General features: G+C 45.3%; 1 protein-coding gene across 3 annotated transcripts in view; it reads right to left on the reverse strand.

The window, feature by feature from the left end:
- CPNE7 (copine 7) overlaps positions 1-24,699 on the reverse strand; it is a 182,749-nt gene that overhangs the window by 70,126 nt on the left and 87,924 nt on the right. For 2 of the 3 annotated variants that reach the window (XM_077451007.1, XM_077451011.1), the window contains 6 exons: positions 22,565-22,639; positions 21,218-21,304; positions 18,417-18,500; positions 14,720-14,809; positions 8,438-8,536; positions 1,925-2,011 (listed from right to left, as the gene is read on the reverse strand). In XM_077451007.1, the coding sequence (XP_077307133.1) occupies positions 1,925-2,011; positions 8,438-8,536; positions 14,720-14,809; positions 18,417-18,500; positions 21,218-21,304; positions 22,565-22,639 (522 nt within the window). The remainder of the gene's footprint in view (positions 1-1,924; positions 2,012-8,437; positions 8,537-14,719; positions 14,810-18,416; positions 18,501-21,217; positions 21,305-22,564; positions 22,640-24,699) is intronic. The other variant, XM_077451008.1, reaches the window with a different exon arrangement.

Genomic DNA, 24,699 nt, shown 5'->3' on the forward strand with positions numbered 1-24,699 from the left:
GCGATGAAATTGAGTTTGACACCCCTGCTAAACAGTACAATCTCCCTAAAGGCGGATGATGATATCCAAACCTCTGGAAGAAGCAACTCATCTTTTTTCACATTAGATTATATAGACATCTGTTGTGTAGATTTATCATCCATTAGAATCCTTCCAGTTCTCTGCCTATCACGTTACTTAAAAAATATAAAAGGTCCTTTTGCTGCAGAAAGCTGTTCTTCAAGATTCCATAGTGGCCAATCAAGTGATTGAATGGTTGGCTTGGTTTCTTAAATTTTGCTGCCGGGGAGCTGTAAGGAAGGTCCAGAGCGTGCCAATAGGAGCGGACCAGTTCATGTGCATACTCATGTTTATAATCATAAGGTCACTTCCAGACGCACACACGGTCGAATTAGCGCGAATGCTAAGCAGCATATTTTGAGAGCATGTGCATGCTCAGCACTGGTATTGGTGCCAAATGGCGTATTTAAGCTGAAATGTGACTTGAACAGATTGCTGGGTGCTCTTCAGCTAGTTCCTGGTTGACCTGACCTGCTAGCAGCCTAGTGACCTGACCTACTAGTCTTGGCTTCCTGTGTATGACCTGGCTCACCTTTGGCCAGATCCTGGATTCTTGTCTAATCATTGTGACCTCGGCCTGTGTTTTGGACTCGGCTGCCTGCCTTCCGATTTGGTACCTTGCTGCCCGGCTGACTGACCTTGACTTGTACCCTGACGCTGCCTTTGCCTTATGCTCCTGTACCTCGCTGTCCGGCTGCTGACCATGGCCTGTATCTTAACCCTGCCCTGCCTTCTGATTTGGTACTTCACTGACCAGCTGTTGATGGCCTTTGGCTTTGTCCTGGCTTTGCTCCTGTCTACTGATTGGGTGCTACTTGTTTATGCCTCTGGTTCTTACCCGGTGGGTAACAGTTGTCTGTTCCAACAGCTGACACTACTTGCAACAGTGGCCCTCATACCAATCTAGGTCCGGACATCTCCTCCATGGGGTGTTGGACAAGGGGTGCAAGACAAGCCCCTCTTTTGGTCAGTATCCACCAGGTACATGAAAGGAGCATCAGCCAACTTGAACCCTGAGCTTTCCTTTCAGTAGAGATCACATAACAGAATTCCAAGGCATTTGGTCACATGACTGGTTGCCGTGGGAGACCGGAGCAGCAGGCATGTCAGTTAAGTCAAGTACTCCAGAGCTACTGTTATCAATGTAGCAATTTAAGGTAGAAGAGAGGTCAGAGTGGGAGATGGTATATATTTGATGATAGTTCCACTTTCAGAAATACTAAGGCCTAGTATCTTGAGCAAGAGAAATAGCGTGGAAGCCTCAAATGCCGGCCATACACGGTTTCGAATTTTGAAAAATTATTTTCTTTCGAAAATCGTATCTAAGAATTTTGGTAGGAATTTCGCACCATTAATGGGCTGCATCAACGGCCGGTTTTCGTGTGGCAATCAAATTGGAGGAGTCGGAAATGTCGGAAATGTTTTGAAAAACAAACGATTTTCTAATCAATGATGGGAGAATCGTGCGAGAAATGTAATAATAATAAAAAATGCGCATGTGCAAGAAAAGAACATTGACGGAGAGAAAAGAAGATTCCCGACCACGAAAATTCTTTTCTGTAGCAACACAAGGTGAAATTGAAGGCTTGGTCTGCCGAATTTCGAAAATCAATGGTGGCGCCATCCGATCACCAAAAAAAAACGAACTTTCTGATTTTGAAAAGAAAATTTGTTCGAAATTTGACCGCGTATGGCCGACTTAACTGAGGCTAAGCGTTTTTACTGTCACACAAACTGGCATCCTATTGGCATATCACGTGAACCTGCAAAATCAGCGCAGCTTCGTTAGGCTTCTGTGGGGCCAAAACATCCCAAATAAAACAACTACAAACACATAGAATGTAAAGTCAGGAATTTCGCTCACCTTCATGTCAGACAATATAACTAAACCAGAGTTTTTGTAATTCCGCTTTTTTATTTTGTATTTTGGATTTATACAGTCCCATTGCACCTAAAAAGTGATAACAAAAGTGATCTTAGATTTCATAAATAATAAATATATCTGCATTCTTACAGAAATTTGCACACCTAAAGAAAAGCTGCAGTGAGGAAGTATGGAGGACCCCATTGCTGACCCCTATGTCTGAAAATCCAAAGTCCTTGGCTCTAATGCCAATCGATTGATTTCAGTACCTTTAAAGTAATTGGCTCAGAACAGCCAGGTAACTAGCATTTTCAGAAGCAAATACAGGTTTCAAGTTGAAGCCCGTGTTACGTAGAGAGGATTTCCCAACAGATTTTTTTGCAAGCCATGCTTAAAGCATATCTAAACCCAAGTAATATAGTTTTCAGCTTACCAATCATCAGATACGGTGGCTGCATTTGTTTTCTTTTTTTTTAAAGGCTTTTGCGCCTCTGTTTTCACCTGCTGATCCTGCAAACATCCTATCCTAGGGTGACACTGGTCAGTTACCGCACTGCCCCCCAACGTACAAGGGATGCGTTATGTATATTTTACAGAGACTAACGGGGCAGGACTGATAACACTGCTGGAGATTTTAGTGCAACAAAGGCAAAGTATACTGGAAGTTACAAGCTCGTTGGATTTCTGACAGGATCAACATGAATGAACTAATTCAACAGATATAACAAAACACATTTTATTTTATATTTAAGAGATGAAAAGAAAGCAAATAAGAGAAGGTAATTCTTGGGATTTAAATACACTTTAAGGCTTCATTAATGGCAGGATGTGGACGGTGACAATGGAGAAGGGCCGACTGCGGTCCTTTTCCCCCCACCCTGACAACTTAGATGGCCGTACTGGTTGGGTACCAACCAGCAGGAGTTTGAGATGAATTTGCTGCCCTGAACGACCGCAACATACAAGATATACAATGTAATACTGACATATAATTACACAACATACAGAGATATACAATGTAATACTGACATATAATCACACAACATACAGGATATACAATGTAATACTGACATATAATCACACAACATACATGATATACAATGTAATACTGACATATAATCACACAACATACAGGATATACAATGTAATACTGACATATAATCACACAACATACAGGATATACAATGTAATACTGACATATAATCACACAACATACAGGATATACAATGTAATACTGACAGAAATTTGTACACCTAAAGAAAAGCTGCAGTGAGGAAGTATGGAGGACCCCATTGCTGACCCCCTACTTCTGAAAATCCTAATTCCTTGGCTATCATGCCAATTGATTTATTTCAGTACCTTAAAAGTCATTGGCTCAGTACAGCCAGTTAACTAGCATTTTCAGAAGCAAATACAGGTTTCAAGTTGAAGCCCGTAATTACACAACATACATGATATACAATGTAACACTGACATATAATCTCACAAAAAGTGTCTTTTTTCAACCTCACCTACTATGTAAATTAGTAACTATGTAACTGTCATAGAAGAATTATTCATGAAATTGTACATTTATTATAGGGCAGCAAAGACTAGACATTAATGGATCCAATGGAAAAATAAAATTAGGAGAATAGAGAAAACTCTGCACCATACATCAGATAATGGATGTTATCAACGTACAATCCAGCAGTAGAGTCTCAAAACACACTTGTGGCTGCTTAATCCCGAAATTCAGAAGTCAGCTCTGTAGACAATAGATGAATGGAGACAGAGAAGCGCCATCTGAGTGTAGCAGAAAACATTTGCTTCCAAATTTTATTCCAAAGATATAGCAACTCACATGTAAAAGGGATAAAACTTGGATGTCCGAAGCCATGTCAGGCCTGAAGAAGGAGCATGCAACGCGTAGCCACCTATGCACCGCTCTCTGCCCCCAGCTGACATCACTACTGCTAATCGCATTGGGACCCAAGCTGGCCAGAAGTGGTTCTGGGAATCCACCCAGCCCCTTTTTTAGTACTGTGGACACAGTGATCGGTGGCGGTTCCTTCCACCCAGCGGGACTTGCAAGGAGGGGATGTCGGGAAGTGTTTTCTATTCAGACATGCAAGTTTAATCCTTTTACATGTAAGGTGCTATATCTTTGGAATGAAAAGTACATGTTCTCTACTACACTTAGATGGCGCTTCCCTGTCCCCCCTTCATGGATTAAATTTTTTTTTTTATACTTTATTCCAAGTTATTGGCTATAAACAGACTTTCTCCATAATTGTTATCCAATTTCACAGTAAAGGGTAGAATGGAAATAATCCTACGGGTTGGTAAAGAGATTTTCTTTATCCCAGCAGCACCTTGCCGCTCAATTACAGCTGAAGTGCGTAATGAGTAAACAGAACGTTTCCACTGCTGCTGATCGACTTTGTTATCGAGTGATCCGATCAATGCAGGTAACTGAGCGCTTTCGACAGCCAATTGATTTACCGGTACGAACAAACAGTCTATTGAATGACCAACTTTTGTGTATGGCCAACGTTACACACAGTATACAGTACATCCTGGAATCGCCCCCCCCCCCCCCCCCCCCAGATTCATTATCTTATTGCCTGCAGATCATTATCAGATCTCTGTGACACCTTCTAATGCTGTAAACCAATTATTGGCTTTTCTATTTCTAAGCAAGTTTAACCACTTGCTTACTGGGCACTTAAACCCCCCTCAGTCCCAGACCAATTTTCAGCTTTCAGCGCTGATGCACTTTGAGTGACAATTGCGCGGTCATACAACACTGTACCCAAATGAAATTTTTATCATTTTTTTCCCACAAATAGAGCTTTCTTTTGGTGGTATTTAGTCACAGCTCGGAGTTTTATTTTTTGCTAAACAAACAAAAAAAGATGCAAAAAAAAAAAAAAAAAAAATCATGTTTTAATAGTTTGTTATAAAATTTTGCAAACGGGTCATTTTTCTCCTTCATTGAAGTGCGCTGATTAGGCGGCACTGATAGGCTGCATTGGTGGGCACTGATGGGCTGCATTGGTGGGCACTGATGGGCTGCATTGGTGGGCACTGATAGGCTGCACTGGTGGGCACTGATAGGCATAGTTAAGGCGGCACTAATAGGCACAGATAAGGCGGCACCGATGGGCACAGATAAGGCGGCACTGATGGGCAAAGATGGGCACAGATAAGATGGCACGGATGGGTGGCACGGATGGGTGGCACGGATGGGCACTGATAGGTACCACAGATAGATGGGACTGATGGGCACTGATAGGTGGCACTGATAGGTGGCTCTGATAGGTGGCACTGCTGGGCACTGATGGGCGGCACTGCTGGGCACTGATGGGCGGCACTGCTGGGCACTGATGGGCGGCACTGGGGTGCAGCACCTGAGGCAGATTTTGGGTGGCACTGTGGGTGGCACTGCTGGGTGGCACTGTGGGTGGCACTGTGGGCACTGCTGGGTGGCACTGTGGGCACTGCTGGGTGGCACTGTGGGCACTATGGGCACTGCTGGGTGGCACTGACAGGGGGGCACTTACTTTATTCAGGATGGCACTGCGGGTGGCAGGTGGGCACTGGCAGGGGGCAGGTGTCCTTTTATATTGCTGGCCGTGATCGGGACTGATGTCCCGAACACGGCCGCCGGCGATCGGCTTTTTTTTTTTCTCCTCGCGCTGTCAGCGCAAGGAGGAATACTAGCCGATTACCGGCTCCGTTTTATCACATGATCAGCTGTCATTGGCTGACAGCTGATCACGTGATAAGGGGTCGGGATCGACCCCTTACACGGATCGGTGATCAGGCGAGTCTCACGGACTCGCCGATCACAGAGCGCGCCGCGCGCGCCCCTCAGGGGGCGCGCAGGCCGCTCGTAACCGGGACTACGTCAATAGACGTAGTCCCGAAAATGTGGGTCCGCGCTATTGCCGTCATTTTGCAATAGCGCGGATCCCAAGTGGTTAAAGTCACACTAAACTCTGGTTACAAAATGTATTCTTAACTCAAAAAAAGTCCCTCCTATTGCTCTCAGCTACCTGCAAATCTCCAAATTTCGGGTTTTGCTGCTGTGATCTGACTTGCTTTTAGAGGGTGTCTATACGTTCATTCTCCATGGTCCCTCTGTATGAAGGAAAGTAGCCACCCTGCCCTGGTCCCACTGTATTTAGGAACATAGCCATCCATCCAGCCTTGGTCCCATTGCATGAAGGAATGTAACCACCCTGCCTTGGTCCCCCTGTATGTAGGGATGTAGCCCCCCTCTCTTGGTCCCCCTGTATGTAGGAACGTAGCCACCCTGCCTTGGTCCCCCTGTATGTAGGAATGTAGCCACCCTGCCTTGGTCCCCCTGTATGTAGGAATGTAGCCCCCCTCTCTTTTGTCCCCCTGTATGTAGGGATGTAGCCCCCCTCTCTTGGTCCCCCTGTATGAAGGAACGTAGATACCCTGCCTTGCTCCCCCTCTATGTAGGAATGTAGCCCCCCTCTCTTGGTCCCCCTGTATGTAGGAATGTAGCCACCCTCTCTTGGTCCCCCTGTATGTAGGAATGTAGCCCCCCTCTATTGGTCCCCCTGTATGTAGGAATGTAGCCACCCTCTCTTGGTCCCCCTGTATGTAGGAATGTAGCCACCCTCTCTTGGTCTCCCTGTATGTAGGAATGTAGCCCCCCTCTCTTGGCCCCTCTGTATGTAGGAATGTAGCCCCTCTGTATGTAGGAATGTAGCCCCCCTCTCTTGATCCCTCTGTATGTAGGAATGTAGCCCCCCCCCTCTCTTGGTCCCCCTGTATGTAGGAATGTAGCCACCCTCTCTTGGTCTCCCTGTATGTAGGAATGTAGCCCCCCTCTCTTGGCCCCTCTGTATGTGGGAATGTAGCCACCCTCTCTTGGTCTCCCTGTATGTAGGAATGTAGCCCCCCTCTCTTGGCCCCTCTGTATGTAGGAATGTAGCCACCCTTTCTTGGCCCCCCTGTATGTAGGAATGTAGCCCCCCTCTTTTGGTCCCCCAGTATGTAGGAACGTAGCCACCCTGCCTTGGTCACACTGTATTTAGGAACGTAGCCACCCTTTCTTGCCCCCCCCCCCCGTATGTAGGAATGTAGCCATCCTGTCTACTTACTACTAAGTGGGGCATCAGCAAAATTGTGGATTCCTACTGAGTGGGGGATCAGCAGAGCTAGGGGTTATTACTAAGTGGGGCATCAGCAGAGCTGGGGGTTACTACTGAGTGAGGGATCAGCAGAGCTGGGGGTTATTACTAAGTGGGGCATCAGCAGAGCTGGGGGTTATTACTAAGTGGGGCATCAGCAAAGCTGGGGGTTAGTACTGAGTGGGGGATCAGCAGAGCTGGGGGTTTACTACTGAGTGGGGCCTCAGCAGAGCTGGGGGTTACTACTGAGTGGGGCATCAGCAGAGCTGGGGGGTTACTACTGATTGAGGGATCAGCAGATCTGGGGGTTACTACTGAGTGTTGGACCGTCAGAGCTGGAGGTTACTACTGAGTGGGGGATCAATAGAGCTGGGGGTTACTACTGAGTGGGGATATAGCAGAGCTGGGGGTTATTACTAAGTGGGGCATCAGCAGATCTGGGGGTTATTACTAAGTGAGGGATCAGCAGATCTGGGGGTTACTACTGAGTGTTGCACTGGCAGAGCTAGGGGGGTTACTACTGAGTGGGGGATCAATAGAGCTGGGGGTTACTACTGAGTGGGGGATTAGCAGAGCTGGGGGTTATTACTAAGTGGGGCATCAGCACATCTGGGGGTTACTACTGAGTGAGGGATCAGCAGAGCTGGGAGCTACTACTAAGTGAGGGATCAGCAGAGCTGGGGGTTACTACTGAGTGGGGGATTAATAGAGTTGGGGGTTCCTACTGAGTGGGGAATTAGCAGAGCTGGGGGTTATTACTAAGTGGGGCATCAGCAGATCTGGGGGTTATTACTGAGTGGGGCATCAGCAGATCTGGGGGTTACTACTGAGTGGGGATCAATAGAGATGGGGGTTACTACTGAGTGAGGGATCAGCAGAGCTGGGAGCTACTACTAAGTGAGGGATCAGCAGAGCTGGGGGCACTACTGAGCAGGGGATCTGCTGAATGAGGGCACCAATGAGCTAGGAATCTACTGAGATGGGGTTCTATTGGGCCCCTTTAAAACAAATTGAAAATCATCACACAGAGGGCATTGGCCAAGAGTCACTGAAGCATCAAAAACAGATAAAAAAAAGCAGGTTGAAGTGGAAGGCGAAGGGTAAATGAGCCCTAAAAGATAAAGAAGAAGAAGAGGACTCTGGGGTGCGATGCACATCTGGTGCTGTGAAGACATAATGATTGGACGCGCCGTGTCATGTGACCAGCTCCTGACGAATTCTCTTTGTTTCATTGGGACTTTTACTGATAGCGCCAGCGCCGGGTTATGCCAGGACAGATGCCACCGCTAATTTACATTTCAAAAGCCACATGCCTATTTTCTCCGCTCCCCCGCGCCTGCTGAATTCTATCTCTTTTCCTCACCTTGTTCTCACCGATTGCCTTCTGCATCTCTTCAAAGGTTGCGTAAAACTCTCCAATAAAATCATGTTTTCCTCGGGAGTCATAATCCCAGACTAGGCACTGGAGGGGGAGAGAGAGAGATGGAGGGGGGGAGGGGGGGTTGGAAATGAGATAAAGAGTCAGAAGGAGGATTACAAGGATGGGGAGAGAGGAAGACACCAGAGAAAGGCACTGATTACAGAGAAACAAGTGAGATCATCATGTAAAGAACACGTCAGATATCAATTTTCGATTAATGCTGGAAATGAATCACCAACCAGTAGGGACCTGCTCCAAGGTAAACTGAGTCCAAGGAGGTTCGTGTCACCTCCTGGACTTATGTCATCTGACAGGTTTATGGCTCTCCCAGGGGAAACACTAATGTCCCCGTACGCACGAGCGGATTTTCCGTGGGAAAAAAACTTGGATGGTTTTTCTGATGGAATTCCACTCAAGCTTGCCTTGCATACACGCGGGTCACACAAATGTTCGCTGGACTTTCGACCGCCAAGAACGCGGTTTGACGTACAGCACTACAACGAGCCGAGAGAATTAAGTTCAATGCTTCAGAGCATATGTCGATTTGTTTCCGAGCACGCTTGGGAATTTTTACGCGTCGGAATTTGTACAGACGTTTGGAATTTCCGACCGAAAAATTGAGAACCCGCTCTCAATCTTTTGCTGGCGGGAATTCGGCCAGAAAAAGTCAGATGGAGCGCACGCGCGGTCGCATTTTCTGACCAAAAGCTCTCATCGGTCTTTTGCTGATTTCCGATCGTGTGTAGGGGGCAAAAGGGCTGTGAGAAGAGAAACACAGCAGCTATGCCTGCCCCTCCTCTCTGCTGCTTATTCACAGAAGCCTTTGTATTTTATGAATTAGTTCACACAGTACAAAGGCTTCAGTGATTGGACAGGAGAAGGCGGAGCATCTCCAACTCTACTGTTGGAGATGCTGAGAAGGTCCAATGTAGGGCTCCTGGAGCTACCGCTAAGACTGTCTTCCGGTAGCTCCATAAACCTTTAAGTGGAGTGCAGCATGGTGCGGAGGCAATAATTCACATGGGCAGGTGCAAAAAAAATGTATTGAAGAAATCCGGCCTGGCCGTCGGGTCCTAATTGGGAGAGTGTCCAGAAGAGATATGACCCTACACTTACTCTCCTCCAGGAACCTCTCCTTAGTGCTGTTACTACCCCTCACAGGTGGGGTACGTGTCCCTACTCTGTCCACTCGCCAAACAGCATGCCAAGTCTGGAGCCAGGGCCGTATATACTGCTCTGCCTGACCCAGGGGGGCAGTTCCCCCAACAGACTCCACTCTATCTTTAATAATGACACAGCGCCACCTACATGATGGAGGGGGAGCTGCACCTGCCTACAAATCCACTCGAAGCTCCAGGGCCACTTCCAGGAGTGTCAGTTTCCTGGTCGCCCTCTACAGTCTGTAGTTCCTCCAGCTGATATGTAAACCCCACTACTGGGTCCTGTAGTGACATAAATACCAGGAGAAAGAACCGCAGAGTACAGTGCCCCCTACAGAGAGGAAGAGGACCTGCGCCTGCCTACAAGTCCACTCAGACCTCCTGGGCCACCTCCAGAAGTGTCAAATTTATGAGCCCCCTCTGCACTCTCTAGTTCCTCCTACTGATACCTCCCCCTCTCCTGTGTCCTGTAGTCACATAGGTATTAGTATAAATAACTACAGAGCACAGAGCCACCTACAGAATGGAAAGGAACCTGCACCTGCCTTAAAGTCCACTCGGACCTCCTAGGCTACTTCCAGAAATGTTGGATTCCTGGACCCCCTCTGCACTTTCTAGTTCCTCCTACTGGTACCTACCCTTCTGCTCTACCCTGCCAGACACCACCGGCCACATCTCCAGCCACATCATTTTTGACTCCAACTTTAAGATCCATGAGGCACATCCAGATAACTGGCTGATGGACACAACCATCTCTAACCCTTGATGTTCTGGATGGTTTAATAACTTTTGATGATACGTACTCTCTATCAACCGGACCCGCATGAAGGGGGAAGTACTATTCTACTTCTCTACGGCCTATATAGAGTCATACCACTAAGTTATACAATAAGACCATCCCAATATACGGACCCCTGGCTAAAGTCATTCACGTTCTCTGTTGCTTGTGCACTGTTCTGACGGACATAGCTTTCTTTTCATTTTTGAGTTATGTTCTTTGTCTTTATGGGTGGAGCATCAACATTTGGAACATAAGCTACAGATCTGGAATCCGCAAGCTCTCCGTCTCCCCGTCCCTGAAGAAGATCTGCATTTTGTTTTTGGAAAGGCGTTGGAATGTTCTGCCTGCCTGACGAAGTTCTGGGCTTTTCCATGCAGCTGGTTTCCATTTCTGTTCCCAATATTTGTGTTTGTTGCATACAGTGGTGTGAAAAAGTGTTTGCCCCCTTCCTCATTTCCTGTTCCTTTGCATGTTTGTCACACTTAAGTGTTTCGGAACATCAAACCAATTTAAACAATAGTCAAGGACAACACAAGTAAACACAAAATGCAATTTGTAAATGAAGGTGTTTATTATTAAAGGTGAAAAAAAATCCAAACCATCATGGCCCTGTGTGAAAAAGTGATTGCCCCCTAAACCTAATAACTGGTTGGGCCACCCTTAGCAGCAACAACTGCAACCAAGCGTTTGCGATAACGTGCAATGAGGCTTTTACAGCGTCCTGGAGGAATTTTGGCCCACTCATCTTTGCAGAATTGTCCTAATTCAGTTACATTAGAGGGTTTTCGAGCATGAACGGCCTTTTTAAGGTCATACCACAACATCTCAATAGGATTCAGGTCAGGACTTTGGCTAGGCCACTCCAAAGTCTTCATTTTGTTTTTCTTCAGCCATTCGGTGGTGGACTTGCTGGTGTGTTTAGGGTCATTGTCCTGCTGCAGAACCCAAGTTTGTTTCAGCTTGAGTACACGAACAGATGGTCGGACATTCTCCTTCAGGATCTCTTGGTAGACAGCAGAATTCATAGTTCCTTTTATCACGGCAAGTCTTCTAGGTCCTGAAGCAGCAAAACAGCCCCAGACCATCACACTACCACCACCATATTTTACTGTTGGTATAATGTTCTTTTTATGAAATGCAGTGTTCCTTCTACGCCAGATATACTTGGACACACACCTTCCAAAGAGTTCCACTTTTGTCTCATCGGTCCACAGAATGTTGTCCCAAAAGTCTTGGGGATCATCAAGATGTGTTGTGGAGAAATTGAGACGAGCTTTGATGTTCTTTTTGCTCAGCAGTGGTTTTCTCCTTGGAACTCTGCCATGCAGGCCATTTTTGCCCAGTCTTTTCCTGATGGTGGAGGCATGAACGCTGACCTTAACTGAGGCAAGTGAGGCCTGCAGTTCCTTGGACGTTGTTGTGGGGTCTTTTGTGACCTCTTGGATGAGTCGTCGCTGCGCTCTTGGGGTAATTTTGGGCGGCCGGCCACTCCTGGGAAGGTTCACCACTGTTCCATGTCTTCGCCATTTGTGGATAATGGCTCTCACTGTGGTTCGCTGGATTCCCAAAGCTTTGGAAATGGCTTTATAACCCTTTCCAGACTGATAGATCTCAATTACTTTCTTTCTCAATTGTTCCTGAATTTCTTTGGGTCTCGGCATGATGTGTAGCTTTTAAGGATCTTCTGGTGGACCTTACTGTGTCAAGCAGCTCCTATTTAAGTGATGCCTTGATTGTGAACAGGTGTGCCAATAATCAGGCCTGGGTATGGCTAGAGAAATTGAACTCAGGTGTGGACAACCACAGTTATAGTATGTTTTAACAAGGGGGGCAATCACTTTTTCACACAGGGCCATGATGGTTTGGATTTTTTTTCACCTTTAATAATAAACACCTTCATTTACAAATTGCATTTTGTGTTTACTTGTGTTGTCCTTGACTATTGTTTAAATTGGTTTGATGTTCCGAAACACTTAAGTGTGACAAACATGCAAAGGAACAGGAAATGAGGAAGGGGGCAAACACTTTTTCACACCACTGTATATATCCCCATTTTCCTGCTGCTATACATTATCAATGTGTAATACATTTTGAATATTTTTTTTACCGTCAACCTGTTTGTGGCCCGGTTTGAAGTCCCAATCTGAGGATTTCATGTTTTGACTTTATGTATCAGGGATGTGGGCCACAATCAGTTTAAGCAATTATTTGCGGTAGAGGGTCTCTTTAAACCTACCCCACTAGCATGCCCTGTGGTAACAATGGTACTGGCAGAAAGAACTGCAGAGCACAGAGCCACCTACAGAATGGAGGAGGACATGTACCTGCCTACAAGTCCACTTGGGCCTCCTGGGCCACTCCCAGAAGGGTCAGGTTCCTGGTTGCCCTCTGCACGCTATAGTTCCTCCTACTGATACCTACCCCATACATGCGTCCTGTAGTCAGAAAAGTACCACCAGAAAAAACTGTAGAGCACAGAGCCACTTACAGAATGGAGAAGGACATGTACCAGCCTACAAGTCCACTTGGGCCTCCTGGGCCACTCCCAGGAGTGTCAGTTTCCTGGTTGCCCTCTGCTCTCTCTAGTTCCTCCTAATAATGCCTACTCCACGTTTGTGTCCCATAGTGACATAGGTACCATCAGAAAGAACTTCAGAGCACAGAGCCACCTACAGAATGGAGGAGGACCTGCACCTACCTACAAGTCCACTTGGGCCTCCTGGGCCACTTCCAAGAGTGTCAGTTTCCTGGTTGCCCTCTGCTCTCTCTAGTTCCTCCTAATAATGCCTACTTCACGGTTGCGTCCCATAGTGACATAGGTACCACCAGAAAGAACTGCAGAGCACAGAGCCGCCTACAGAATGGAGGAGGACCTGCACCTGCCTACAAGTCCACTTGGGCCTCCTGGGCCACTTCCAAGAGTGTCAGTTTCCTGGTTGCCCTCTGCTCTCTCTAGTTCCTCCTAATAATGCCTACTTCACGGTTGCGTCCCATAGTGACATAGGTACCACCAGAAAGAACTGCAGAGCACAGAGCCGCCTACAGAATGGAGGAGGACCTGCACCTGCCTACAAGTCCACTTGGGCCTCCTGGGCCACTTCCAAGAGTGTCAGTTTCCTGGTTGCCCTCTGCATGCTATAGTTCCTCCTACTGATACCTACCACACACATGCGTCCCATAGTGACGAAGGTACCATCAGAAAGAACTGCAGAGCACAGAGACACCTACAGAACGGAGGGGAACCTGGACCTGGCTACAAGTCCTCCTGGGACACTTCCAGAAGTGTCAGATTCCTGGTACCCCTCTGTACTCTGTAGGTCCTTCTACTGATACCTACCCAACTTCTGCATCCGGTAGTCATATCGGTACCACCAGAAAGTCCTGCAGAGAACAGGGGGAAACTAGGAAATGGTAACTCTTGGAATTAAAGTCTTATGCCGCGTACATACGATCGGAATTCTCGTCGGAAAAAGCACTGATAGTTTTCCCCGTCAGAATTCCGATGGAATTTCGCTCAAACTGTCTTGCCTACACACGGTCACCTCAAATTCCGACGGCCAATAACACCGCGACATACAACACGTTCCACGGCACTATAAAAGGGAAGTTTAATGCTTCCGAGCATGCGTCGAAATGTTTCCGAGCATGCGTCGGAAATTTTGCGTGTCGGAATTGCATACGCGCGATCGAAAAATCCGATAGAAAGGTTTTCCGTCGGAAGAATTAAGAACGGGCTCTCAATGTAAAGACCGTCGGAAATTCTGACAGAAAAAGACCGCTGGGCGTAGACGCGGTTGAAAAATCCGATGAAAAGCTCCCAATCGGACTGTTTCCAATCGTAAATTCCGGCCGCGTGTGCGCGCGGCATTAGGGTGTCGATTTGCCTTTGGCAGCGCGGGCAGCGGGACGGGTGAGAATTTGTTATCTTCTTTGCAGAATGTTTTAGTGTAGAGTTCCTTTAGATACCTAAGGGTAGTGGATCATATCCCAGACCTGTAGGTAATACGTCACCTACTCACCTGGCTCCTTATCATACGAATGGGAAGAAATCAGAATACAAAAAGTTTGCTTCCTGAAAAACTTTCTTTCAAATGTTTGCATTGGAATTATATTACTTGCTGGAATTTATTTATTTTTGTTTTTTTGTTTTTTGCATTATGGTAGATTTAGCAGGAGAAATGAGCCTCGCTATGCTCCAGCAGGATGGACTATTAGAGGCGTAGGAACCCATTATAATGTAATATAAAGATTTGGTTTGTTTTCACGTTGTTTTTTTTATCTTACCCTGAGCTTCCTCTTCTCCTCGCAGCAGCACAGAGAACTCAGAGACACCTTAAAAGGCTCCCATACTGGGTTCAAGTTATTTTTAATGACCTACACAAAAAATAAAATCTCTTTATACACTGCACAAAATTTTCACACGTATAAACTTCTATAGCAGTCAGAGAGTTGTGCAGGCAACATATATTTCACACGTCCAATACCCTCCCATATAACTGAAGGGAAACGCCGCTCCAGGCCAGCCAGAAACAATTCTGCCGCAATAACACAAACAGGCGCCCCGCCCAATGCGCAGCAAATGTATAACGAGAAGAAAGAGTCACACTTACTGAGAACCACCTTTATTGGAAAAAAAATATATCAAAACAGGGAAAAGAAGAAGCAGAGGAGCGAGGTAACCAACTAACGCGTTTGGCTCTATGAAAATACAAAAAGCTGCGCCAACTAGGAAATAATATATACGTTAACTACCCAAAATAAAAATTTAAAATAAAAAATAAAATTGTAAAGATTATAAATAATTGATATATTCAAAACTTAAAAATAAAAAATGACAATTAATATGATTTCTTAATCAAAGAGTTCATAAAAAAGTCCATAATAATCCACAGTTGCGATCCTATATAAAAACACCACGGTGGTTGCACACACTCGAAAAGCGCACAAGTGCCCGTCACCTTATAGTGAGTGCGCTTACCAGATGGAAGTTTAATTAGAGCGTTGTAAATATATCCTCAGTCTCCTCAGAGTACTCCTCCTTTTAATGGATCAGCTGACCGTAATGAAAAGCAGTGTTCACATATACACATCTTATTCCACGATCCCAAAAATTACTATCAGTAGCTCAAGGGAAGAAGAGGAAACCAACATAGTGTAACACTGTATGGAAGTTTTATTAAAGCAAAAAGTAGCGCACTTACATGAGCATCGATTCAGTACAGCATGCACAATAGAACATAAAAAGCCGGCCAGCATTCGGGAGCCCGTCCTCCCCTTCTGCAACGTGATGGCGTCACTGCGTGCCTTCCCAGACGCGTTTCGTCATGAATGACGTTGTCAATGGGGAATTTCGCTCTATGCTAGGGCTTACTCATAGCAGCCTGTGAGCTTATTCTATGATGTTTTTACCGGTTTGATATCATTTTAATCAATAAAGGTGGTTCTCTGTAAATGTGGCCATCCGGACTCTTCTTCTCATTACCCTCTCATACAATTTTCCTACTAAAATAACATTCACCTATGGTCAAGTCCCCCTACTGTATATGTTAATATGCCTAATAATCATCTCATGTTCCCACACTGGCCAAATGATGATGGTGATGAGACTGAGGTGGCAATGACATTGCCTGAGCTGTATGTATGAGGCGAGGAGGGCAGCAATAGCCCAGGACAAGGTAAAGACGGGACGGGGAACACATGAGAGACTAGAAAGTCATGGAATAAATAAAAGTGTGAAATGAGGGACAAGAAGAGATGGAAAGTTATAAAAGTGAATGGAGGAGGGAGAAAAAAGAAAAAGAATACTGGGAAGGAAGATGAGGGAAGGGGGGCAGGGGAGGTGTAAGAGACAGAGGGGGTGATAAGAGAAGGAAGCGGGGAGGGGGGGAGAGAAAGAAGGGGAGGTAAATGAAAGAGGAGGAGGAAGGGGCATGAGAAGGGAGGGGCAGTAATGGAAGAAACAGAAGGAAGGGGGGGGGAGGAAGGGGAGGTAAATATGAAAGAAGAGGAGGAAGGGGTATGAGAAGGGAGGGGAAGTAATAGAAGGAAGAGAAGGAAGGGGCTAGGGGAAGGAATGGGGGTTAGAAAGGGAAATAAAAGGAAGGGTAGGTAATAGAAGCAAGGGGGGAGGGGGGTAAGAGAAGGAAGCGGGGGGGGAGAGAAGTAAGGGGAGGTAAATGAAAGAGGAGGATGAAGGGGCACGAGAAGGGAGGGGCAGTAATAGAAGAAACAGAAAGAAGGGGGGGGGGAAGGGGAGGTAAATATGAAAGAAGAGGAGGAAGGGGTATGAGAAGGGAGGGGAAGTAATAGAAGGAAGAGAAGGAAGGGGCTAGGGGAAGGAATGGGGGTTAGAAAGGGAAATAAAAGGAAGGGTAGGTAATAGAAGCAAGGGGGGAGGGGGGTAAGAGAAGGAAGCGGGGGGAAGAGACGGAAGGGGAGGTAAATAAAAGAGGAGGAAGGGGTATGAGAAGAGAGGGGAAGTAATAGAAAGGAAGAGAAGGAAGCGGGGGGAAGAGAAGGAAGGGGAGGTAAATAAAAGAGGAGGAAGGGGTATGAGAAGAGAGGGAAAGTAATGAAAGGAAGAGAAGGAAGCGGGGAGAAGAGAAGGAAGGGGAGGAAGGAAGGGGAGGTAAATGAAGGAGGAGGAGGAGGAAGGGGTATGAGAAGGGAGGGGAAGTAATGGAAGAAACAGTAGGAAGGGAGGGGGAGGAAGGGGAGGTAAATATGAAAAAAGAGGAGGAAGGGGTATGAGAAGGTAGGGGAAATAATAGAAGGAAGAGAAGGAAGGGGCTAGGGGAAGGAATGGGGGTTAGAAAGGGAAATAAAAGGAAGGGTAGGTAATAGAAGCAAGGGGGGGTAAGAGAAGGAAGCGGGGGGAAGAGAAGGAAGGGGAGGTAAATGAAAGAGGAGGAAGGGGTATGAGAAGGGAGGGGAAGTAATAGAAGAAAGGGGGCAGGGTAAGAGAAGGAAGAGGAAGTAAGAGAAGGAAGGAGTTAGGGGAAGGAATGGGGGTAAGACAGGGAATAGTGATAATAAAAGGAAGGGTAGGTAAGAGAAGGAAGGAGAAGTGATAAGGGAAGTGGGAAGAGAAGGAAAGGGACATAAGAGAAGGACATTAGGGGTAAGAGAAGGAAGAGGAGATAATAGAAAGAAGAGGCGGAAGTAACATGAGAAAGAAGCGGAAGCAACAGAAGCAAGAAGGGGGAAGAGAAGGAATGGGGGAAAGGTAAGAAAAGGAAGGGGAGGTAAAAGAAGTACTGTAAAGGGGTATAAGGGAAGAAAGGGTGAAGGGGGAAGAGAAGGAAGGGAAAATAATGGAAGAAAGAGGGGGCAAGAGAAAGAATGGGGGAAGTGTAAAAAATGGAAAGGGGGGTAAAGGAGATAGAAGGAGAGGTAAGAGAAGAACAGGGGGAAGGAAGAGGCGGACAGGGGGGGGGGGGGGGTAAGAGAAAGAAAGGAGAAGATCGTCAAATGGGGAGGGGTGATGAATGTGGAGAAGGAATGGAAAGAAAGATAAAGTATTATGGGTAGGAAAGAAGGAAAAGCAAACAAAGAAGGAAGAGAAAGCATAGCAGGTGTCTAAGGAAAGTAGCAGAAGGCAAAGGGGGCCAGAAGAAAAAAAAAAGAAGGATGAAGGGAAGATAAATAGAAAAAGTCAAACACTCTTCACCTGCCTCACACTCAAATCATGTACAGAGCTATGTACCCAGCATCCCGCTCACACCCGGCTCACATCCCGCTCACATCCCGCTCACTCCCGGCTCACATCCCGCTCACACCCCGCTCACACCCTGCTCACATCCCACTCACTCCCTGCTCACATCCCGCTCACATCCTGCTCACACCCCGCTCACATCCCGCTCACATCCCACTCACTCCCTGCTCACATCCCGCTCACATCCTGCTCACACCCCGCTCACATCCCGCTCACATCCCACTCACATCCTGCTCACATCCCGCTCACACCCAGACTCCCGCTCACCTCCGTTCTATACACCAGCTGCTCACTCTGGTCATCATTAACTCTGTAGATTTCCAGGAAAGGATCTGATTTGCTAAATAAATCCTAATGCAGAAAGAGGAAGGGTTAATGCATGCTTATGATGCAATACTTTCATTTTATTAATTCAAGAACATGGCTATTATATAGGAATGAATGGTCTTGACCATCAGACAATTTTCTACCAGGGTATTATTTTATTTTTATTTTTATTTTTTGCACAAATCTTCAAAGGATATGTGAACTGCGTATATAAAGATCATCTTTTACATCAACCTATTTTTGCTTCTCTCACTGTATCAATATTGTTCTTAATTTATAGCAACCTATCAAATTGCCCCTTCCATTCTGCATATTGCCGTGCCTGGGATACTCTCTGCCTTCAGATGTCTCTGCATTGAAATCTCTCATCTTTCTAGGAATGTTGGTGACTTTGCACAAATTGCTTGTACTGTAGACCCAAGACAGGATTTACTATTAAAGGCCTCTGTCTAAGGGCAGTACCACCTCAGAGGTCACACTTATAAAAATGTCCTTTTCCCAGCAAAGGCTGAGTTTACATTGCCACCACTGCCCCTGTGTGCCGGAAAGACAGGCTCCTGCCAATGTGCCGCCATCCCATGCCAGCCAATAAAGACAGCTGAAGACCGGCACACAGGAGAAGATGGCGGCACCGGCACGGGATGGGAACTGTTGAGGGAAAGACAAGTATGAATCCCTTTAGTTTTGCTTTTGTGTTGGCATGTCCATAGGGTGCAGCACCTATGTACTGTATATCCTGGCTGGGCTTATTTGGTAAAAAGGGCAAAGGACTATAACAATACTCCAAATGCTGCAAACCACAGCAACCAATTCGATTTCATTTCGCTCAGACCATATTGGGGAAATCTTGATTATTATTGGTATATAATCGATGCCTTAGAGAAGGGGGTCTCCAAACCTTCTACACGAAAAGCCATTTTACTTTACTTCAGATTTTAGGGGGGGGCGGGGGGCTGGACTTTGGTTAGTGGGAGCACAAAATGTCCTGGTACCAGTGTGAGTAAACAAAGCACCACCATTGGTATTAGTGAGAGGAATAGCGCACCATCATTGGTGTCAGTGGAAGAAAAAGTGCCCCATTGTTGGTGTCATATGGAGGTATAATGCCCCATCATTGGTATCAGTGGGAGGAATAGTTCTCCATCGTTGGTGTCAGTGGAAGAAAAAGTGCCCCATTGTTGGTGTCATTGACAGGAATAGTGCCCCATCATTGGTATCAGTGGGAGGAATAGTGCCCCATCATTGGTGTCAGTGGGAGGAATAGTGCCCCATCATTGGCGTCAGTGGGAGGAATAGTGCCCCATCATTGGTATCAGTGGGAGGAATAGTGCCCCATCATTGGTATCAGTGGGAGGAATAGTGCTCCATCATTGGTGTCAGTAGGAGGAATAGTGCCCCATCATTGGTGTCAGTGGGAGGAATAGTGCTCCATCATTGGTGTCAGTAGGAGGAATAGTGCCCCATCATTGGTGTCAGTGGGAGGAATAGTGCCTCATCATTGGTGTCAGTGGGAGGAATAGTGCCCCATCATTGGTATCAGTGGGAGGAATAGTGCCCCATCATTGGTATCAGTGGGAGGAATAGTGTCCCATCATTGGTGTCAGTGGGAGGAATAGTGCCCCATCATTGGTATCAGTGGGAGGAATAGTGTCCCATCATTGGTGTCAGTGGGAGGAATAGTGCTCCATCATTGGTGTCAGTGGGAGGAATAGTGCCCCATCATTGGTATCAGTGGGAGGAATAGTGCCCCATCATTAGTGTCAGTGGGAGGAATAGTGCTCCATCATTGGTGTCAGTGGGAGGAATAGTGCCTCATCATTGGTGTCAGTGGGAGGAATCGTGTCCCATCATTGGTATCAGTGGGAGGAATAGTGCTCCATCATTGGTGTCAGTGGGAGGAATAGTGCCTCATCATTGGTGTCAGTGGGAGGAATAGTGTCCCATCATTGGTGTCAGTGGGAGGAATAGTGCCCCATCATTGGTATCAGTGGGAGGAATAGTGTCCCATCATTGGTGTCAGTGGGAGGAATAGTGCCCCATCATTGGTATCAGTGGGAGGAATAGTGTCCCATCATTGGTGTCAGTGGGAGGAATAGTGCTCCATCATTGGTGTCAGTGGGAGGAATAGTGCCCCATCATTGGTGTCAGTGGGAGGAATCGTGTCCCATCATTGGTATCAGTGGGAGGAATAGTGCTCCATCATTGGTGTCAGTGGGAGGAATAGTTCTCCCATCATTGGTATCAGTGGGAGGAATAGTGTCCCATCATTGGTGTCAGTGGGAGGAATAGTGTCCCATCATTGGTGTCAGTGGGAGGAATAGTGCCCCATCATTGGTGTCAGTGAGAGGAATAGTGTCCCATCATTGGTGTCAGTGGGAGGAATAGTGTCCCATCATTGGTGTCAGTGGGAGGAATAGTGTCCCATCATTGGTGTCAGTGGGAGGAATAGTGCCCCATCATTGGTGTCAGTGAGAGGAATAGTGCTCCATCATTGGTGTCAGTGAGAGGAATAGTGCCCAATTTGGGATCAGTGAAATGAATTATATGCCATTGTTGGTGTCAGTGGGGAAGAAGAGTGGCCCAAGGGCTGGATAAAAGCAAGAAAAGGGACACATCTGAACCCTACACTGCAGTTTGGAGACCTCTGGCTCACTCAAGGAGTCTTTAGTAACCTAATAATTGATCTAAGTAAAAACTTTATGTCTGTCTCCAAAAAGAAGTTTGTACCCCGTGCTTGTCACCTTGTCATCCAGTTTCCGTGCGCAGAACGACAGCTCCACATATCCGTTATTTCCCGAGATCTCCTCAGAAATGACCTGGGGGAACATCTATATTAATTTTTTTCAAACAGACCTCATCGAAAAATGTTGAAGTAATATTATACCTGCTGCAATGTATTTTGTTCAGTGCTTTTCCCTTGATTCTCCCAAACTGTGACAGCAAAAGCGTTTACAATTTTATATTAAGTTGTTTCCTAGTTCCTTCCACCCAAAAGCTATCATTTTGCCAATTTTTGTTTTTGTTTATTAGGTAAACTTTTTTTTTTATTTTTTTTTTTTTTTTGTAAGCTTTTTCATAAATCTAGTGTTGCATTAAAAAAAATAAAAAAACACGAAATGTAAAAAAAAAAGAAAAGGAAAAAGTTTTTGAAAAAATTTTTACCCAAATTTTTACAAGAATTACAATTTTAGCATCATACATTTTACTGCTTTGATACTAATTTTCACTAACATTTTTATTCTTGTATACAATTTTAGCATTATAAACAGGACAAATCACAGAATAACATGTAACATTTTACAAGAGCAGAATGAGGAGTTATATGCTACCTCCCATACTGAAAGAAAAAAAATGGAAATCTTATCATTTCCATTTGCATCTGTTTTAGGGTTGCCACTTTTTCTTCAAGCCAAACCCGAACACAAAGCAAAAATATCTTTTTTTTTTGACCATACACTATAGGATTGTAACAGACCCAGGACACCTTTGGGCGCTCCAAAGAGAATAGTAATGTGACGTGCATAGTGCCCCCTCACCCTCCTATGGGGCACTGCTCTGAGCCACATTTCTGTCTGAATATTTTGTCCGGGTTTCAGGTGGACTGAAAACCCGAACACATGATTCAAAACCTGAACTGTCCGGGTGAATCCCGGACAGGTGGTAACCCTAACCTGTTTGGTTTAGTTGTTTAAAAATGCACCAGAATTTCCATTTTTTATTTCCTGTATATGACTGAGCAATACCTACTGTGCCCTGCCCACTTTTGATAAGTTACACCCACTCTTTGCCGCGCCGACCTACCTCTCACCATTTGATTTTCCTTGAGCCTAAAGGTGGCAACCCAAAGTGAATAATAATAATAATAACAACACTATAATAATAATAATAATAATAATACCATTTTATGAGACTGGCTGTCAATAGATAAATATCCATTTCATAATAAAATATACCCGTCTTATACATAGGAAATATTTATGTTTGTGAATTGAGGATTTTCTTAAATTTATAGTAGGAGAGAAAAACCAAAACATAGATAATGCTAAGAGCTAATATGGATTACTGAATTAACCTTGTCAATTGCTCACCGTGATGGTGGATTTTCCGGCGTATTTTCCATATTTAAGGAACAATCCTTTGGTAATCCTCTTCTGTGCAACAATCTGTGAGCAAAACCAAGAGAAAAGTTAAAGGGGCACTCCAACCCAAACATAACTATTTAGCATTTTGGAGTTGATGCTTTTTTTTTTTTTTTGCAATGTAAGACCAGCCAAAGTAACGGGAATGCAGATTGGAAATGTGAACATATTTCCGCCATGACCAATCTTCGCTATCAGCTATCACAGAGGTCTCCAAACTTACTAATTTATGGGCGAGTTTACTGTCCTTCAGGCTTCAGGGGGACAAGACTGTGGACTGTGGAAGTAGAAAATGCCACCGGTGTCAGTGGAAGGAATGGTGCCCCATTCATGGCATCAGTGGGAGGAATAGTGCCCTATCGATGGTGTCAGTGGGTAGAATAGTGCCCCATCAACTGGAAAATTGTTGGACATGAAAAATTGACTTTATAGGCACACCCATAGAAATTATTTAAAATGTAATATCTTTTATTTAAACATTGTTAACACAGCATGTAGAAAGGATGAACCACCGCTCCAAAGTAATCCTCGAGGACTGAAGCTCTGTCTTCTATTGAGTGCTGACCATTACACACACACACACTGAGCAAACAAGCAGGACAAAACTCTGGATAGCCGCACACTGAAAAAATACTTGAAATCCCATCTTTAATTGAAACAACGTGGGTCACATCAAAACAAAATCAAAAAATCCACAGCAAAAGGAATAACAGGGTACAGGAAAACCTGACGCGTTTCGCACCGTAATCAGTGCTTACTCATAGCTTGTAACGCAGCATGTACATATAACTAAAAACATTCTAGTAGTTGACCTATATAGCTCTCATACCACCAATAATACCAAAATGTTACCAATTATGTAAATAAAAAAAATATCTTTGATATTTATCTTAGATATTCCAAAGTGTTGATACGGTTTGTGGTTGAGGTGTGATAAAGGTTGCTCTACATGTTTTGCACATGTCAGCGCTTTATCAGGAGCTTGAGAATAATGCTAGGATCAAAGATGATATCAAAAATATATGCAGATAACATAGCATCACGATCCGATGGCTATCCAGACATCTCAATCGATAATGAGAAGATATATCAAGAAATCAAGAAATCTGCATAGAAATCTCAAAAAATGACCAGGGTTAGGGTTGGAGTTGGGGTTGGGGTTAGGGTTGCGGGTTAGGGTTAGGGGTTAGGGTTTCCCCTAGAAGAACAAGGTTAGGACTCAGGGATTTGAATAGGGACCTCCCCCAAAGGTCAAAGGTCAGGGGGCGTGTCCCCGGATGTCAAAGGTCAAGTGTCGGGCTGACCCACCCCCACCAAAGTGTTCTGCCTACCCCAACTAAGTCGGGGCATGAACAAGTTGGGGTAAGCGCTTTAATAAAAAGTTCAACTACCTCTGCAACCTTAGCTCATTTATTAAGCTCTGGGGCAAATTCCCTTACAAAGTGCAACTTCCCTTGAACAGTCCATTTGCCTTTAGTAAATTAACCCTAATATCCATTTAGAAGGGTCTACGCTGGTCAATCCCCACCAATCACCGCTGGACAGCCAATGGAGAATTCTTAGTGAAATCAGACATAGAATTCAGGGAAGGTCACACCTATGGCACAACATTCCGGGGGAGAACCTTGTTTCATCATATTAGTGGCCTTGATAAGCATTATTGCATATCAAAGAGAAACATTTTTTTCAATAATACATTATATATATATATGTATGTGTGTGTATATATATATATATATATATATATATACAGTGCCTCGAAAAAGTATTCATACCCCTTGAAATTTCCCACATTTTGTCATGTTACAACCAAAGACATACATTTTTGGGGGGGGATTTTATGTGATAGACAAACACAAAGTGTCACATAATTGTGAAGTGGAAGGAAAATGATAAATTATACAAATAAATATGTGAAAAGTGTGGGGGAGGGGCATTTGTATGGCGCCCCCCCCCCCCCAGAGTCAATACTTTGTAGAACCCCCTTTCTCTACAAGTCTTTTTGGGGGGGGTCTCTACCAGCTTTGCCCATCTAGAGAGGACATTTCTGCCCATTCTTCTTCCTTGTAAAATATCTCAAGCTC

This window comes from Lithobates pipiens, unplaced genomic scaffold (assembly GCF_037356315.1).
Source record: "Lithobates pipiens isolate NorthernLeopardFrog02 unplaced genomic scaffold, aLitPip1_a1.2 Scaffold_10, whole genome shotgun sequence".
Lineage (NCBI taxonomy): Eukaryota > Metazoa > Chordata > Amphibia > Anura > Ranidae > Lithobates > Lithobates pipiens.